General features: G+C 43.3%; 1 protein-coding gene across 2 annotated transcripts in view; it reads right to left on the reverse strand.

Moving 5' to 3' along the window:
• Positions 1-520: 520 nt before the first annotated feature.
• The window catches only part of SLC5A9 (solute carrier family 5 member 9), a 36,387-nt gene continuing 17,305 nt past the window's right edge, over positions 521-19,602 (reverse strand). For both annotated transcript variants that reach the window (XM_056532468.1, XM_056532467.1), the window contains 8 exons: positions 17,535-17,670; positions 17,186-17,293; positions 14,301-14,451; positions 11,789-11,957; positions 11,491-11,706; positions 8,294-8,408; positions 3,724-3,798; positions 521-1,508 (listed from right to left, as the gene is read on the reverse strand). In XM_056532468.1, the coding sequence (XP_056388443.1) occupies positions 1,300-1,508; positions 3,724-3,798; positions 8,294-8,408; positions 11,491-11,706; positions 11,789-11,957; positions 14,301-14,451; positions 17,186-17,293; positions 17,535-17,670 (1,179 nt within the window). In that variant the 3' untranslated portion in view covers positions 521-1,299. The remainder of the gene's footprint in view (positions 1,509-3,723; positions 3,799-8,293; positions 8,409-11,490; positions 11,707-11,788; positions 11,958-14,300; positions 14,452-17,185; positions 17,294-17,534; positions 17,671-19,602) is intronic.

Below are 19,602 nucleotides of genomic sequence, written 5' to 3' on the forward strand. Positions count from 1 at the left end.
TATATAACGGTATTTCTTTCACCCCCCCAAAAATCATGTGACCCGCGAGTGATGTCCCCCCCCCAAATCATGTGACCCGCCAGCGCTGTTATGCTCCTCCCCAATTAATTATCAGCCCAGCGGGGTATTACTCACATATGTCAAGCACTGCCCTCCTCCTCTTTGTTGGGGGCCGCCGGCGCTGGAACTCACTGTACGCCAGTGGTCTCCAACCTGCGGACCTCCAGATGTTGCACAACTACAACTCCCAGAATGCCTGGACAACCAACGGCTGTCCGGGCATGCTGGGAGTTGTAGTTTTGCAACAGCTGGAGGTCCGCAGGTTTGAGACAGCGCACTGCTGTACGCTGTATCCCTATGCCCGGGCTGCAAAAGATAAAGAAAATAAACTTTAACTTACCTACGTTGGCCGCACGCTGGGGGGGCGGGAACTTCGGACAGCTGTCAGCCTATCACCGGCCAGAGCGATGTCCCGCCCCGGCCAGTGATAGGCTGAGCCCAATGTCATGTAAGAAGCCGGCCAGAGCTCCTTACGTGACAGTGCTGGCGGGTCACATATGATTAGTTCCCCGATGTGGGGACAGCGCAACGCTGAGCTGATTCATTCATTCCTGAGGGGGAGGGGCCAAACCGGTATTGCGGTATGGGAAAAATTCATATCGTGCAGCCCAAAAATTTCGGTATTCGGTATGAACTGGTATACCGCCCAGCCCTAGAACACCCTTCTTTACGCTGACATTAGAGGAGAGTCAGGAGACCCCCATACACATTACATAGTTAGCATCAGCTTAGTTATGAGTATCATATTGGTGGGGGTCCGACTGCTGGGACCTCCACTTAGAGAATGGATTATATTTAACCTTTATTTTATGCACATTCTCCACAGACTCCTTATAATATCATTAAATCATCTATCGTCATCCTTTAGTTTAGTCCTGGATCCCATATGAATGATTAGAGACCTCTCCTTCCTTTCCTCCATGTGTAAGCGAAGTGGATGACCCTTCTAGTGTGCTTTGCTGTTTGGGACTCACTTAGATAGTCTTTGGCTTCTTAAGATGGATTCCAGTGCTATAAAACTTTAAAAAATGGTTTCTAAGGTACGGATGTTATGGGGTAAATAGAGATATGGCGGTTATTATATAGAAAAACATTGCACCACTTGGGGTTTGTCTACAAGGTCTAGAAGATCGGAGGTGGGAGAGGGAGACGACAGCTCTGGGTCGGTGATATTCTACAATTGCTGTCAATTCACACTCTGACCACAAACTTTACAGAGTTCCTTCTGCTCATTGTAGTTTATGCAAAGTAACCCCAGAGGAAAACATTGATGGCGAGGAGGATGACGGCATTGATATTGCACACGGCTCGCCAGAATGGTTTCTCTTCAATACTGGTCAACTTCCTCTGCAACTTCATCTCTTCTTCTTTGGACATTTTGGCTTCAGGCTGCGTTGATATACCACAGAACCAGAAATAAAACTTTTTCCACCAGGAAGTTTTTGGAGCTGTAAGAAGACGGTAGATAAAATCAATGGACAGGAGGATGTACTGAAAGATGTGGCCCACACCGTATCCACGAAAAACCAGTCACATGTCATGGATCAATTCATAACATCACCACCTTTATTCTGCAGTAGTTTGTTAGGCTTTGCCTCACCTAATGTTCCGAAAGATAACATGCCACCATCCATAGAAAAATGATAATGTTTAAAACATATATCTGAATTAAATGCATTATATAAGTCAGTGATTCCCAACTGCCTGGGTTTTAAAAAAAAAATTCCCGGCTGTACACCTGTGACTCACAGCGCTGCAGGGGGGAAGGGAAGCTTCCCCTTACGGCAGAGTTAGTCGCAGGCTGAAAATGGCCTGCTGGAGAGTGTGGAAACTGCACCGGATACCTGTGCCGCCTTGCTTAAGGTACTGTACCCTTTCCACCCCTCTGTTACCCCTTCTCAACCCTGTCCACCCCCCGTCACCCATGTTCACCCCCTGTCCACCCCCCAGTCTACCCCCTATCACCAATGTTCACCCTCTCCTGTCCATCTCCGCCCAGTCTAACCCCCGTCTCCCATGTCCCCCCTATTCCCCCTCTGTCTCTTTGTCACCCCTGTCCACCCCTCTTTTACTCCCTTGTCCCCCTTGTCCACCCCTCTGACCCCCTGTCTCCCATGTCCACCCTCCTGTCATCCATGTCATCCATGTCACCCTTGGCCACCCCTGTTCACCCCCATGTCCACCCCCCCTGCCCACCCCTCTGACCCCCCCCAGTCTACCACTTTGTCACCCATGTCCACCCCCTATTCAACCCTCAGTCCCTTTGTCACCCCAGTCCACCCCTCTCTGGCACTCCTGTTCACCCATCTTTTACCCCCTTGTCACCCTTGTCTATCCCTCTGACCCCATGTCTCCCATTTCCAGCCTCCTGTCATCCATCTCCAGCCCCCATATTCACCCCTCTGTCACCCCTCTCCATCCCCCTGTCACCCATGTTCTCCCCCATTGTCCACCCCCTATTCACTCCTCTGTCCCTTTGTCACCCCTGTCCACCCCTCTGTTACCAACTTGTCACTCCTGTCCACCCCTCTGTCACCCCCTATGCCCCCTTGTCACCCATGTACACTCTTCTACACCCATCTGTTACCCCTACACCCCTCTGGCACCCCCTATGAGCCCCTGTCACCTATATAAACTCTTCTACACCCCTCTACACCCCTCTGCCACCCATGTACACTCCTGTACACCCATCTATCACCCATGTACACCCCTTTGTCACCCATGTACACCCCTCCTATGTCACCCATGTACCCTCCTATGTCACCCATGTACACCCCTCTGTTACCCATGTACACTCCTCTGTCACCCATGTACACTCATGTACACTCATCTATACACCTGCCACCCATGTACACCCCTCTGTCACCCATGTAAACTCATGTACACTCATCTATACACCTGCCACCCATGTACACTCATCTACACTCCTGTCGCCCATGCACACCTTTCTGCACCTCTCTTTACACCTATAGACCCCTGTATTCCTCTTCACTTGTAAAAGGGGAATCTGAAGGCTGATGCTGGAAAAGTGCGGAGCCTAATAGATTTGTTTTGTAGGTTTATAGGTAAAGACTTGTGGCTGGAAGAAATGGTCAGGACGGTCCGGACCAGATGGAGAAGAAAAGGGAACAATGCTGATTAGAGAAGACGTCACTTGTGAGTTGCTGTATAAAGCAGCACTGTAATCTATATACCCACAGATAAACAGATGTTGTGCATTGTGGCTTTTTCCTTTGTTTTTTAAAATTTTAAGCTCATCAACTTCGGTAGGGGTGCCCCGCGAAAACAAATGTTCCAAGGGATACCCTGAGCCGAAAAAGGTTGGGAGACACTGATATAAGTCATCGATGCATTCGGTTGTTGAAGGGGACTCAGAGTCATCAAAAAATATTATTTTGGTTCTAATGCCCATTGGGGGCCAGGTTCCCTTCTCTACTATAATTTATGGAATATCTTGTAAAATGCCAACTAAAAAGTAATATGGATTTGATAAAACACTGAAATCTTAAAAGCCAAGTAGTCTGTTATCTATTGGGCATCTTGTCAAGAACATGGTATACAGTTGGTACAATATTGTCATTTATTGAAATTGTCGCAATCTATAACTGGAGCTAAGGGGCTTCTAAAGTATAAGCTTGTAGAATAAATAATCTATGTACTTACTGTAAATACTTGTTTTCTGCTCCTGTACAGAACAATTGTCTTGGAAAATGTCATCTTGTGGCATCACGCTTCCTTCTGGAAATATAAACAGAAATAAAGAATAAAGAAACGCTCCAGGGATTGTTTTTGCTTATATAGTATGTGCTTACCTGTTTTAGCTGATGTGGCATGCATAGGTTTGGCTCCATACTGGATGCAATTTTATCACTAATACGGATTCCTAATGCTGCCTACATTTCCCATGAATCCTCTGGCTGAGGGTGTGGAGTTTTATCACTGCATCTGGTCATTAATTAAGAAGCTGGTGCTGAAGTATACCCGGTGGACTAATTAGACTCATAAGTGGGTTGAGGTCAGTTTACACTATGTGCAATTTTGATTCCTTTTCTAATCTAAACTGTGTTTTCTTAAAGTAATAATGCCATGAGGCAAAAGTAATCTGACCTGTGATCACAATTGAGGTGTTTTCTGAAGAATTGAAACCTATAGGCTGTGTTCACATATTAAAGGGGTACTCTGGTGGAAAACTTTTCTTTAAAAAAAATCAACTGAAGCCAGAAAGTTTAACAGATTAGTAAATTGGTTCTATTAAAAAATCTTAATACTTCCAGTACTTATTAGCAGCTGCATACTACAGAGGAAATTCTTTGATTTTTGGATTTCTTTTCTGTCTGTCCACAGTGCTCTCTACTGACACCTCTGTCCATGTCAGGAACTGTCCAGAGCGGGAGAAAATCCACATAGCAAACATATGCTGCTCTGGACAGTTCCTAAAATGGACAGAGGTGTCAGCAGGGAGCACTGTGGGTGTGACAGAAAAGAAATCCCCAAAGAAAATAATTTCCTCTGAAGTATACAGCCACTAAGCAAGAAATACAATGTGTGAACACAAGCTCAGAAGAGGTGTATGGCTACTATTTATTCGGATACCAAAGAGATAGCAGCAGCAGTATACAGCTAGAGCAGAAGGAAAGGTGTATAACTACTATATATCCTGATCCCATAGAGGGTCATTGTGCGGACAGCAGGGTCACCCGCACTAACCTGCATATATAGTTAGACTGTGCAGTGACCTTGTTACTAACGCTTCTTACTGGGGAAAAATTGATGCTGCCGTTCAGGAGAAATCCTTCTTATTGCTACTATGGTGTTTTCTTCTTAAAGGGGAATTCCAGGATTTTTTTTTTATTTGACTATGCTACAGGGACTGTAAAGTTAGTGTAGTCCATAATATAGTGTCTGTACCTGTGTGTGACGGTTTTCTCACAATTCTTATGTGATTTTCACCCCACTATTTATTTTTATCAGCATACAAAATGACTGTTGTCTCGGATTTTTCCCAGCTTGCAATGCGTCCGAGACCTGACTCACTAGTCAGCTTATGACAGGGAGCCTGTCTGCTTCAATGGGTGGAGCGATCGCTTGGTGGGAGAGAGATCAATCTGCAACTGATGCAGCTGTAGGCACCCTGTTTGAAAACCACAGGTCTTTAGCTCATTTATGTTTCAATGGGTAGGATGGCTGATGTGTGGGAGGGAGGAAAATGGAATTGTGGGATTTGTAGTCAAAAAAAGAAAAGTCAAACAGGAAATACAAGTTTGCAAAAAGCTAGCCACAGTGTTATGGTAATCTCACAACATAGCCATTTAGCCTCAAGACAAGCGCAGATCCTTCCTAAGCATGTCCATTACTGTCTGCCAGGTATGTACTAAAATCACCTTATGGTGGAGAACCCCTTTAACTGCACTGGAGGCTGCTGTATCAGCAATGCTTTCTCCCGCCCGCTCCAGTGATAACCCCGCCCCTTCATAAATATTAATCCCTCCTTCTCCTCAGCAGGTACGTGAAGGGGCGAAGTTATAGGCAGCAGGGGCAGGGTTATCATTGGAGTGGAAGGGAGAAAGCATTGTACATATATTAGCAGACTCCTTCAGTGCAGTTAAGAAGAAAATACCATAGTAGCAACAAGATGAATATCTCCTGAACGGCTGCACCAGTTGTCTCGGTAATAAGTGTTATAGACAGGGTCATCTACCTATGTGCTGTCAGTTTCCCTTTAAAAAACAAAAAAGAGGGAAAATGAGGCAATATACAATGGGTTAACCAAAGGGACAGCCCCATAGCCCATCTAGCCACATCCGAGGGAAGGATTGTGAGAATCTAGTACAGTGGGGGGAATGACATGGTGAGTCAACATGGGCCCGATAACTTTCCCCTCAGGGGGCAGAGAGGGTCACTGGGGCAAGTACTAAATTGTGGCTCCCTTATGCAAATAAAGCCACCCCTACATGTCCTGGCCAATGACCTCACAATATCACAGAAACTTTGGTAACATTGTGCGCCTATTATTGTCCACCACATTGGACAATAATCTGATTAAAGGGGTACGCCACTGCTCGGCATTTGGAATGCTGGAGCTGGTGCTGGGAGCTCATGACTTCATAGCCCCGCCCCTTCATGATGTCATGCCCCGCCCCCTCAATGCAAGTCTATAGGAGGGGTATTCCGCTGCTCAGTGTTTGGAACAAATCATTCCGAACACTGGAGACGGGAGCTCGTGATGTCATAGCCCCGCACCCTCACAATGTCATGCCCCGCCCCCTCAATTTAAGTCTATAGGAGGGATACTCCTCTGCTCAGTGTTTGGAACAAATCGTTCCGAACACTGGAGACGGGAGCTCGTGATGTCATAGCCCTGCCTCCTCATGATGCCATGCCCCGCCCCCTCAATGCAAGTCTATAGGAGGGATACTCTGCTGCTCAGTGTTTGGAACAAATCGTTCCGAACACTGGAGACGGGAGCTCGTGATGTCATAGCCCTGCCTCCTCATGATGCCATGCCCCGCCCCGCCCCCTCAATTCAAGTCTATAGGAGGGGTACTCTGCTGCTCAGTGTTTGGAACAAATCGTTCCGAACACTGGAGACGGGAGCTCATGATGTCATAGCCACGCCCCCCTCATGATGCCATGCCCCGCCCCCTCAATGCAAGTCTATAGGAGGGGTACTCTGCTGCTCAGTGTTTGGAACAAATCGCTCCGAATACTGGAGACGGGAGCTCGTTATGTCATAGCCACGCCCCCTCATTATGTCATGCCCCGCTCCCTCAATGCAGGTCTATGGGAGGGGGCGTGAACGGTTTGTTTCAAACACTGAGCAGTGGAGTACCCCTTTAAGGCAGTCATATGTAAACATACAGGCAAAATAAAAAAAAGATAATAAGTGCCTATAGTGATTCATAAGATGCCAATGACCTTTAATAAATCTCCTTTTTCTCCAGGAATACATAACATAACATCTTTTCTCATGTTACTTAAACTTTACATTTTGTATCTGATTATTGGTTATTAGTGTTGAGCGGCATAGGCCATATTCGAATTCGCGATATTTCGAGAATATATGGACGAATATTCGTCATATATTCGCTAAATTTGCATATTCGTAATACCCGCGTTTTATTTCCGCACATGGGAAAATTCGCATATGTGAAAATTAGCATAAACCATAATTAGCATAAGCAAAAATTTGCATATACGAAAATTAGCAAATACGAAAATTAACATAAACCTAAATTCGCATATGCAAAAATTAGCATAAACCAATTTGCGTATATGCAAATTTTTGTTTTCGCATATGCGAATTTAGGTTTATGTTAATTTTCGTATTTGCTAATTTTCGCATATGTGAAAATTAGCAAATGCGAAAATTAACATAAACCTAAATTCACACGCCAGTCTCACACAGTAGTATTAGAACCTTCTTTACACCACACAAGCTGGAAGCAGAGAGGGATGATCACTGTGATGTGTACTCAGAAAAAAAAAAAAAAAAATTACGAATATATAGTGCTATATTCACGAATAAAATTCGTATTGCGAATATTCGCGAGCAACACTATTGGTTATTAGTGTTGCTCGCGAATATTCGCAATGCGAATTCCATTCGCGAACGATGCGAATATGCGAATTTAGCGAATATATGACGAATATTCGTCCAGATATTCGCGAAATATCGCGAATTCGAATATGGCCTATGCTGCTCAACACTAGTGTTGCTCGCGAATATTCGCAATGTGAATTTTATTCGCGAAGATCGCATATTAAAGAATTCGCGAATATTCGCGAATATTCGCGAATATAGCACTATATATTCGTAATTACGAATATTCACATTTTTTTTTCTCTCCGCAGTACACATCACAGTGATCATCCCTATCTAATTCCAGCTTGTGTGGTGTAAAGAAGGTTCTAATACTACTGTGAGAGACTGCTGCGAGAATGTTCGCATATGCGAATGTTAGCGTATGTTAATTTCGTGTATGTTAATTTTCGCATATGTTAATTTTCGCATGTGTGAAAATAAATGAGAATATTACGAATATGCGAATATCCGCGAATATATGACGATTATTCGTCCATATATTCGTGATTATTCGCGAATTCGAATATGGCCTATGCCGCTCAACACTAGTCAACACTATTGGTTATTGAAGTCATTGGTGGTTTGGTGGAGGACCCAAGTGGAGGTCCACTCCCCAGACCTAAAGATTCCAGAAAGACAAATCTCCTTTACCTGGCTCTTTCTCAATAGGTGGAATTGTGGTCGATATGACAGCAATGTCCTCTTCAGCTTTCAGGGAAGGAGTTTGATCGGGTCTATGCCGTGTCCACCAAGTCATGCAACCAAGCTAAATAATAGAAAGTGTACAGCAAAAAATTACACTTTTGGCACAACAAGATCCTAGACTATGAAATAATATTTTGTAACCCAATATTCTAAATTGAGCTCATAATCCAGCCTTATAACAACTGTATATGTCTCCTTAAAGGGCTACTCCATTGGAAAAAAAAAAATGTTTTAATCAATTGGTGCCAGAAAGTTACAGATTTGTAAATTACTTCAATAAAAAAATCTTAACCCTTCCAGTAGTTATCAGCTGCTCTATGCTCCACAGGAAGTTATTTTCTTTTTGAATTTCCTTTCAGTCTGACCACAGTGCTCTCTGCTGACACCTCTGTCCATTTTAGGAACTGTCCGGAGCAGGAGAGGTTTGCTATGGGGATTTGCTTCTACTCTGGACAGTTCCTAAAATGGACCAAAGGTGTCAGCAGAGAGCACTGCTGTCAGACAGAAAGGAAATTCAAAAAGACATACAGCAGTTGATAAGTACTGGAAGGATTAAGATTTTTTAATAAAAGTACTGGCACCAGTTGATTTAAAAATAAAAAATAAAAAAAAATGTTTACCAGGGGAGTACCCCTTTAAGCCTACTGCTCTGTCTTGCTTTCATGCTTCACACTTTCAATAACTGTTGGCCAAATGTCAAGTGTCGTCTATAGGGAGCCAGAAATGCAGCCAGACATTTCTGATGGCAATTTATAGTCACAAAAACAAAAGGTTGTCAGGTGAGAACAATCCACCACACCCGACCCTTCTCTCAGGAGTTGGGAGGTCACCATACAACCTAGATAGTTGGTCAAAGGCGGTTGTAGGTTCAGCCGACTTTAGTAAAAGGCGTATGGACACCTTAAAGGGGTACTCCACTGGAAAAAACAAAATTTTTTAATCAACTGGTGCCAGAGAGTTAAACAGATTTGTAAATGACTTATATTAAAAAATCTTAACCCTTCCAGTACTTATCATCTGCTGTATTTTCCATAGGAAGTTGTTTTCTTTTTGAATTCCCTTTCTGTCTGACCACAGTGCTCTCTGCTGACACCTCTGTCCATGTCAGGAACTGTCTGGAGCAGGAGCAAATCCCCATAGCAAAACTATCCTGCTCCGGACAGTTCCTAAAATAGACAGAGGTGTCAGCAGAGAGCACTGTGGACAGACAGAAAGGAAATTCAAAAATAAAACAACTTCCTCTGGCACATACAGGAGCTGATAAGTAGTGGAAAGATTACGATTTTATTTATAGAAGTAAATTACAAATCTGTTTAACTTTCTGCCACCAGTTGATTATTTTATTTTTTTCCCCAGGGGAGTACCCCTTTGAAGGTGTACTCCAGTGGAAAACAATTTTTTTCAGATCAATTTGTGCCAGAAAGTTAAACAGATTTGTAAATTTCTTCTATTAAAATATCTTAATCCTTCCAGTACTTATCAGCTGCTGTATGCTCCGGAGGAATTTCTTTTCTGTCTGACCCCAGGAGCAAATCCCCATAGCAAACCTCCCCTGCTCTGGACAGTTCCTGACATGGACAGAGGTGTCAGCAGAGAGCACTGTGGTCGGACTGGAAAGAACTACACAACTTCCTCTGGAGCATACAGCAGCTGATAAGTACTGGAAGGATTAAGTCATTTTCAAATCTGTTTAACTTTCTGGCACCAGTAGTTGATAAAAAAAAAAATGTTTTTCACCGGAGTACCCCTTTAAGACTAACGCACACTTCTTACCCAGCCAACCAGTACCCTAGCTTTGTAGTGATAGCTGTCTATAGATGGGTCCTTTTCTTTTTGGACATTTTTGGTACGACTCATAATTCCTAGTCTTGCTTCAAGGATTGTTTATGGATTGGACATTGACACATAACATTGATCTCCACCCTATGGCTCACTGGGAATTGTAGTTTTGCAACAGGTTGGTTTACACTGAGGTATAGAATATTACTTCGAGTAGAGATATAGGGGGAGATTTATCAAAACCTGTGCAAAGCAAAAGTTGCTGAGTTGCCCATAGCAACCAATCAGATTGCTTCTTTCATTTTGCAGAGGCCTTGTTAAAAATGAAAGAAGCGATCTGATTGGTTGCTATGGGCAACTTTTCCTCTGGACAGGTTTTGATAAATCTCCCCCATAGTTCTTCCTTCTGGAGGAGAGCTGATCTGCATATATTTTTTCCCATGGTACATTGCCTGGCCAAATCAGGCTCCAGCTGGCAATCCCCATAAAGAGAAACACTAGCCCCCTGGTATACAGCATATTAGAGATGAGCGCACTTACAGTAAATTCGATTCATCACGAACGTCTCAGCTCGGCAGTTGATGGCTTTTCCTGCATAAATTAGTTCAGCTTTCAGGTGCTCTGGTGGGCTGGAAAAGGTGGATACAGTCCTAGGAGTCCTCTTTCCTAGGACTGTATCCACCTTTTCCAGCCCACCGGAGCACCTGAAAGCTGAACTACTTTATGCAGGATAAGTCATCAACTGCCGAGCCGAGAAGTTCGTGACGAATCTAATTTACTGTAAGTTCGCTCATCTCTACAGCATGTACATGAGGCAGTATGAAATAAAACAAGTCATAACGTGTTAGTAAGGATTCATAATGTAATTATTATTCTTACATCATTTAAAGGGGAACTCCGCCCCTAGACATCTTATCCCTTATCCAAAGGATAGGGGATAAGATGTCTCATCTCGGGGGGTCCCGCCGCTGGGGATCTCGGTTGCGGCACCCAGACATCCGGTGCACGGAGTCAACTTTGCTCTGTGCCAGATGACTGGGGATGCGAGGCGGAGGCTCGTGACGCCATGGTCACGCCATGCTTATCACGGCCACGCCCACTCAATGCAAGTCTATGGATGGGGGCGTGACGGCAGTCACGCCCCCTCCCATAGACTTGCATTGAGGGGGCGTGGTCGTGATGTCACGAGCCTCCGACGCTCTAAACGAATGCCGGGTACAGCAGGGAGATCGCGGGGGTCCCCAGCGTCCGGACCCCCACGATCAGACATCTTATCTCCTATCCTTTGGATAAGGGATAAGATGTCTAGGGGTAAAGTACCCCTTTAAGGAAGGAGTAATATAAAAGATACCCTGTACCCTTACCTCTTCATCAGGTATGGCTTTTGTGAACAAACTGATGACAATGCAGATAACTGAGGTCAGTCCAAAGAGTAAAATGGCAAAATACAAGTAGTGGACGTGTTTCAGCACTGACGGTCTGGTGTCCTCCTGCCCACAATTGGGAGCTACATAAACAAAGTCCATGATCATTCGAATCAAACCCACCAGCAGGCCAATGAGCAGACCCCAGAAAGCTCCCTGTCAATAGATGCAACAAGTTTAGTCTTGAGTTTTCTGTATGTACAGTAGGTACAATGGAACCTTTCCAGCGGACACTTACTGGCTCGTTGACTCTCTTGATGAAAATTGCCAGAACAAATATAGCAGTAACAGGCGGAGAGAGGTAACTGGTAACAGACTGCATATAGTCAAAGAGCTGACCACTACCTGCTGCTTGGATAATGGGGATCCACAAAATACTGATTACCACAAGTACCACAATGAAGACTCTGAAAGGAAAACATGGATCAGATGGTTATGAGTTCTTAGATGGTGGAACATTATAAAAAGTCACAATACATGATATTATGGTACATTCAGACTCTAGATGTGTCTGGCAGCCGCCCATTGCTTTCCACTTTTCAAGGGTTACTCCCCTTGAAAAAATTTTTTTAAGTTAAAGGAGTAGTCCAGTGGTGACCCAGTGGTGAACAACTTATCCCCTATCCTAAGGATAGGGGATAAGTTTGAGATCGCGGGGGGGATCCGACCGCTGGGGCCCCCTGCGATCTCCTGTACGGAGCCCCGACAGCCCGCGGGAAGGAGGCATGTCGACCTCCGCACGAAGCGGCGGCCGACACGACCCCTCAATACAACTCTATGGCAGAGCCGAAGCGCTGCCTTCGGCAATCTCCGGCTCTGCCATAGAGATGTATTGAGGGGGCGTGTCGGCCGCAGCTTTGTGCGGGGGTCGACACCCGCTATCTGGCCGGAGAGCCTGGCCCCCGTACAGAGAGATCGCAGGGGGCCCCAGCGGTCGGACCACCCGCAATCTCAAACTTATCCCCTATCCTTAGGATAGGGGATACGTTTTTCACCACTGGACTACCCCTTTAACTGGTGCCAGAAAGTGAAAGAGATTTTTAAATTACTTTTATTTAAAAATCTTTATCCTTCCAGTACTTATCAGCAGTTTTATACTACAGAGGAAGTTCTTTACTTTTTGAATTCCCTTTCTGTCTGACCACAGTGCTCTCTGGTGACACCTCTGTCTATTTTAAGAACTGTCCAGAGCAGGAGAGGTTTGCTATGGGGATTTTCTCCTACTCTGGACAGTTCCTAAAATGGACAGAGGTGTCAGCAGAGAGCACTGTGGTCAGACAGAAAGGAAATAAAAAAAAAAGAAAAGAACTTCCTGTGGAACACACAGCAGCTGATAAGTAGTGGAAGGGTTAAGATTTTTAAATAGAAGTCATTTACAAATCTGTTTAACTTTCTGGCACCAGTTGATTTAAAAAAAATTAAGTTTTCCAGTGGAGTACCCATTTGATGACTTTTCTTGGTTTTGTATGGGAGTCATGACTTCTATTTTGAGTGATACTGATTGAAGCCAACGGGACACAAAGATGTATGGTACAAATGATCTAGAGGCCACCACAGCTACTGTATTTTTTGTTTCTATGTATTTATCTGGTTCTGAGTCCTCACAAATTTTGACATGTCTCTGGCAGGGCTGTGTTACGTATGTCAAGTACATTATAGGGTGCACATTGCGTCCTGCCAAGAGGGGATGTTGATATATACCTAAGTGTATTGCAGTGAGCTTATTCAGTTTAAAAGCTTGAATGAAGTCTCTTCAGCAGAAGAAGCAGGGAGAAGCCTGTGGCAGCGCACTTCACTCCCCGTTTCTCAGCGCTCTACAACATGTGGTTCTGTTATCTACAGGGCCCAAACTCATTCTCCAGATTGGTGTGTGTGTTGCATCACTGAGACCCCGACTGATCAAAACTTTTGACATGTCTCGTGTGATATCATTTTTTTTTTTTTTAAATGACTCCTCATTCCACCAACCTGAACCAATCTAACTCATCTGAAAGACACAACCTATGGAACCTTAGGGACTTACAGATGCCAGACCCATTGTTTGTATACTGAGTGACTAGCATATAGGTTGGGTCTTTCCTATGGTTATAAGAGCCAAGTGTTCTTTACTCTACCATAGAGACCAACATGCAAAAACATTTTTCTTTAAATGTGGCACGCAAAAACTTTGTGATCCTTTAAAGGGGTACTCCCGTAGAAGTATTTATTTATTTATTTATTTATTTTTTTAAATCAACTGGTGCCAGAAAGTTAAACAGATTTGTAAACCACTTCTTTTAAAAAATTCTTAATCCTTCCAGTACTTTTTAGGGGCTGTATACTAAAGAAAATTCCAAAAAAGAAATGCATTTCCTCTGATGTTATGACCACAGTGCTCTCTGCTGACCTCTGCTGCCCATTTGCGGAACTGTCCAGAGAAGGAAAAAAAAGTAGGACAGTTCCTAAAATGGACAGCAGAGGTCAGCAGCGAGCACTGTGGTCATGACATCAGAGGAAATGCATTTCTTTTTTGGATTTCTCTTTAGTATACAGCTCCTAAAAAGTACTGGAAGGATTAAGATTTTTTTAATAGAAGTGATTTACAAATCTGTTTAACTTTCTGGCACCAGTTGATTTAAAAAAAAAAAAAGTTTTCCACGGGAGTACCCCTTTAAGAAAATCCTATTTTTTTTCAAGTCTTATTTTACATACCGGTCAACATGCCATTATTTTTCTAGCATTGACCAGAAACAACAATGCCCATACTGTACCTGCTGACGATCATAAGCTCCTGTTCCTTGGCATTCTTGCGTATACGGATCCAGATATCAAGAGTAAATATAGTGCTGGCACTATTGAAGATGGACGTGAGAGAACTCATAAGAGCCGCCACAATGACTGCTATCATCAAACCCTTTAATCCTAGAAGAAGGGAAAGAATTACTAAAAAAAAAAAAAAACACCTATCAGTATTTCACAGGACTATGTGGACTGTACGCCTCGTACCCCGGTAAGCAATAGTGTTGAGCGGCATAGGCCATATTCGAATTCGCAAATATTCGCAAATATATGGACGAATATCCGTCATATATTCGCGAATATTCGCGTTTTATTTTCGCTTAAGGGAAAAATGCGCGAATACGAAAATTAACACAAGTAAATATTCGCATATGCGAAAATTAGCATATACAAATGTTCGTATATGCGAAAATTCACACAGTAGTATTAGAGTCTTCTTTACACCACACAAGCTGGAAAGCAGAGAGGGATGATCACTGTGATGTGTACTGTGAAAAAAAATTACAAAAAAAAAATAAACGAATATTCGCGAGCAACACTAGAAAGCAAGTGATTGGCATTGTACTATGGACAAGGGATTATTTCAAGCAGGAACCTCCTTAATCTGTGGTTTAGGGCTCATGTACAAGTCTTGTATATATCAAAGAAGTGTATGAAAGATTGGAAGACAAGTCAACATAGTCAGACTAAGACTGGGACAGAGAGAGTGTGCGCGGTGAGGTACTGTGTCGCCATTTGGTAATTCTCCTCTAGCAAGTAAAGAATGATGCAAGTGGCACCAGAGTCAAAGGTTATAAATACTTAACATAGAAATGCATGTTGTTGAATTGGTAAAGTGGTACGCAATGTTGCTCGCGAATATTCGCAATTCGAATTTTATTCGCGAATATCGCATATTCGCGAATTCGCGAATATTCGCGAATATAGCGCTATATATTTGTAATTACGAATATTCGTTTTTTTTTTTTTTTTCCCACAGTACACATCACAGTGATCACCCCTCTCTGCTTCCAGCTTATGTGGTGTAAGAAGGTTCTAATACTACTGTGTGAGACTGGTGTGTGAATATTCGCATATACGAAACTTTACATATGCATATTTTCGCATATACGAAGTTTCGCTTGTTATTTTGTGTATACACAAATTTTCGCATATATTCATTTTCGCGCATGCGAATATTCGCATATGCGAAAATAAAGCGAGAATATTACGACTATGCGAATAATTCGCGAATATGACGAATATTCGTCCATATATTCGCGAATATTCGCGAATTCGAATATGGCCTATGCTGCTCAACACTAGTACGCATATGGAGGTGACATTTTACCGTATTTTTCGCCCTATAGGACGCACCGGCGTATAAGACGCACCCAATTTTTAGGGGCAAAATCTAAAAAAAATAAAGATTTTGAATCCAATAGTGGTCTTCAACCTGCGGACCTCCAGATGTTGAAAACTACAACTCCCAGCATGCCCGGACAGCCAACGGCTGTCCGGGCATGCTGGGAGTTGTAGTTTTGCAACATCTGGAGGTCCGCAGATTGAAGACCATTGCATAGGAGGTAATAATCACGTGTGTCCGCCGCTCCGGACCCGTCACCGCTGCCCTGGATGTCGCTCCATCGCTGTCCCTGTCGCTCTGAAACGTCTCTGCTGCCGGCTGGATCCTCGCTCTCCGTCGCCGCCATCACGTCGTTACGCACGCCGACGCACGTACGCGACGACATGATGACGAGGAAGGAGAGCGCCGGCCATACAGGGGATCCCTGAACAGAGAAGACACCGAGGAGGCAGGTAAGGTCCCCCCCGGTGTCCTGTAAGCACTAACCCGGCTATTCAGTCGGGCTGTTCGGGACCGCCGCGGTGAAATCACGGCGGTCCCGAACAGCCCGACTGAACAGCCGGGTTAGTGTCACTTTCCCTTCAGACGCGGTGGTCAGCTTTGATCGCCGCATCTGAAGGGTTAATACAGGGCATCACCGCAATCGATAATGTCCTGTATTAGCCGCGGGTCCCGGCCGTTGATGGCCGCAGGGACTGCCGCCATAGGGGTGTATTCGCCGTATAAGACGCACCGACTTTTCCCCCCCAGTTTTAGGGAAGAAAAAGTGCGTCTTATATGGCAAAAAATACGGTAGTCTCAGAGTATGGACTGGGACAGTCTTTACAGGAGTACCCCGGTCCTAAGACATCTTATCCCCTATCCAAATTATAGGGGATAAGATGTCTGACTGCGGGGGTCAGACTGGAAGGATTAAGATTTTTTAATAGAAGTAATTTACAAATCTGTTTAACTTTCTGGCACCAGTTGATTCCACAGGAATACCCCTTTAATGGAGACTACAAGTGGTAGACCACCATCTATGATGACCATGTACCACCATATGGATGGTTTTCACGAGACAAACCTTTTAGACCTTTTTCTCTAGTTTATAGGAGTCCCTGTTACAGTTTTGCCTCTGAAACAATATTGTCCTGAGGTCAACTATGTCCTATATAGTGATGAGCGGCATTGCCCATATTCGAATTCGCGATATTTCGCAGATATAGAGGAATATTCGCGTATTTGAGGAAGAAAACAGTGAGGGGAGGGTGAGGGGTGGGCAACTTTACTATTGGTTGCTAGGGATGTTGTTGATAACCTCTGACAAGTATATTTGCATCATTTTAGTTGGCCCACAAGTGAAAAGAAGGAATATGTGGAAAAAAAGTGAATATTTGTAATTTTGAATATATAGCAAATATATTCGCAATATTTGCGAATTTGCGATAAAAATTCGAAATGCGAATATTCGCGCCCAACACTAGTCCTATAGTATGTGTAATAATTGTAGATAATTAATTGACATCTCACCGACAGGCATGAGTGTTATTACCAGCTTGGGATAGGCCGTATTTGAGCAGCTGACATCAATGCCACAGTATTTCCGACATTCTTCAGGGTCAACACAGCCGATTTCATCTGCAAAGGACATTCAGTGAGGTCAAGTTTATAGGTCATTTTGTGGTGCCATAATCTTTCCAGTTATGCCTAAGCCAGCAATATGTTCACAGTACGAGACCAGTTTTGAGGAGTCAAAAAAGTTATATGAAATTAGAAAAAAATATGGAGAATGATGTAAACAAGACCGCGATTTCCAATCATAGTAAAAAATAATGAATGTTCTCTTATGGTCTAATAAGAGGATGCAGAGTGACCCTACCTGGATATAACGCCCTGCTGATCATCCCAGGCAGTACCACAAAGAACGTGGGCAGAATCTTCAAGTATCCCCCAACAATAGAGCCCCCTTTAGCATGGGACAAGTTCTTGGCTGACAGAGACCTCTGCACAATCACCTGAAATATATTTACCATAGACAGTGATAAGGGTCCATCCTGTAAATTGTACATATAAATTCTGGGAGTCCATTTACTCTAAAACCTTACTTTAAAGGGGTACTCTGGTGGAAAACTTTTTTTTATTTTTATTTTTTTTAAATCAACTAGTACCAGAAAGTTAAACAGATTTGTAAATTACTTCTATTAAAAAATCTTAATCCTTCCAGTAGTTATTAGCTGCTGAATACTACATAGGAAATTATTTTCTTTTTGAAACACAGAGCTCTCTGCTGACATCTCTGTCCATTTTAGGAACTGTCCAGAGCAGCATATGATTTCTATGGGGATTTTCTCCTACTCTGGACAGCTCCTAAAATGGACAGAGATGTCAGCAGAGAGCTCTGTGTTCCAAAAAGAAAAGAATTTCCTCTGTAGTATTCAGCAGCTAATAAGTAGTAGAACGGTTAAGATTTTTTTTTAATAGAAGTAATTTACAAATCTGGTTAACTTTCTGGCACCAGTTGATTTAAAACAAAAAAAAGTTTTCCACCGGAGTACCCCTTTAAAAATCCCATTCACTTGTAGCAAAAAATAAATAAATAAATTATTTTTTTTTTGACTTGCAACGGATTGTGGATTTTCAGTGCAGAATTTACCTGTTGTAATCTGCATGAAAATTCACATCAAAATAGCGTTTTCTCCTGGCTCTGTGCCACGTGACTGAGACAACTTTATAATATAAGTCTATGGGATTGTCTTGATCATCGTGCTCAGCTGTACTCTTCTCTAACAGCTTATTCTAGTGATCGGCTGAGGTCTGAACATTCAGGCCCGACTATCAAAACTTTTCACCCGTCTCTAGGACACATCAAAAGTTTTTGAAAGGGGTTATCCAGGAAAAAACTTTTTTTATATATATATCAACTGGCTCCAGAAAGTTAAACAGATTTGTAAATTCCTTCTATTAAAAAATCTTAATCCTTTCAGTACTTATGAGCTTCTGAAGTTAAGGTTGTTCTTTTCTGTCTAAGTAATCTCTGATGACACCTGTCTCGGGAACCGCCCAGTTTAGAATCAAATTCCCATAGCAAACCTCTTCTAAACTGGGCCGTTCCCGAGACACATGTCATCAGAGAGCACTTAGACAGAAAAGAACAACCTAAACTTCAGAAGCTCATAAGTACTGAAAGGATTAAGATTTTTTAATAGAAGTAATTTACAAATCTGTTTAACTTTCTGGAGCCAGTTGATATTTTAAAAAAAAGTTTTTTCCTGGATAACCCCTACAAAGCTACAGGTACACTTTAATGGGAAAAAAAAAATAGGAAAACATGTGGAAAGGTGTCATTTGTTTTTTTTTCTTTTTCACATGAGACTGAAAAACACTGAAGTCCCTGTGAAATATGTCAATGCTCATTTTGTCAGAGACTCAGGCCATGTTCACACAGTCAAAAATGTGCAGAATGTTCACCCAGGAAAACACGGGTGGACGTTCTGCACATTTGAATGTTGCGGGCTCCAGGGCTGCTCAGAAATGCACAGACGGCAATGCATTTCTGAGCGGAATCCGCAGAAAGAATAGACATGTCTATTCTTTCTGTTGACGTCAGAATCGGGATTTCAAGGGCAGAAACATCTACCGCAGAAATTCTGCCATGTGCACAGTGCAGCAGAGTCCTATTGAAATCAATGGCACTACAGAATATTTCTACGGAATTCCTCTCAAAAATTCTGTTGTATGAACATAGACTCCGCGCCTCATTTACTAAGCTGAAACCGTCCAGTTTTTTTTTGCCGCAGAGTGTCTGAGACATGTCTGCGCCACGGTGCGACAGTGTGCGCCAGGAAAATCCGACAAACCCGACATTGCACTGTGAAAAGCTTAAAAGGGGGCGTGGTCGGCCGCAGAGGGGGCGTGGTAGACCCAAAAAGGGGCGTGGTTTCACAACC

The sequence above is a fragment of the Hyla sarda genome, chromosome 7, assembly GCF_029499605.1.
Source record: "Hyla sarda isolate aHylSar1 chromosome 7, aHylSar1.hap1, whole genome shotgun sequence".
Classification (NCBI taxonomy): domain Eukaryota; kingdom Metazoa; phylum Chordata; class Amphibia; order Anura; family Hylidae; genus Hyla; species Hyla sarda.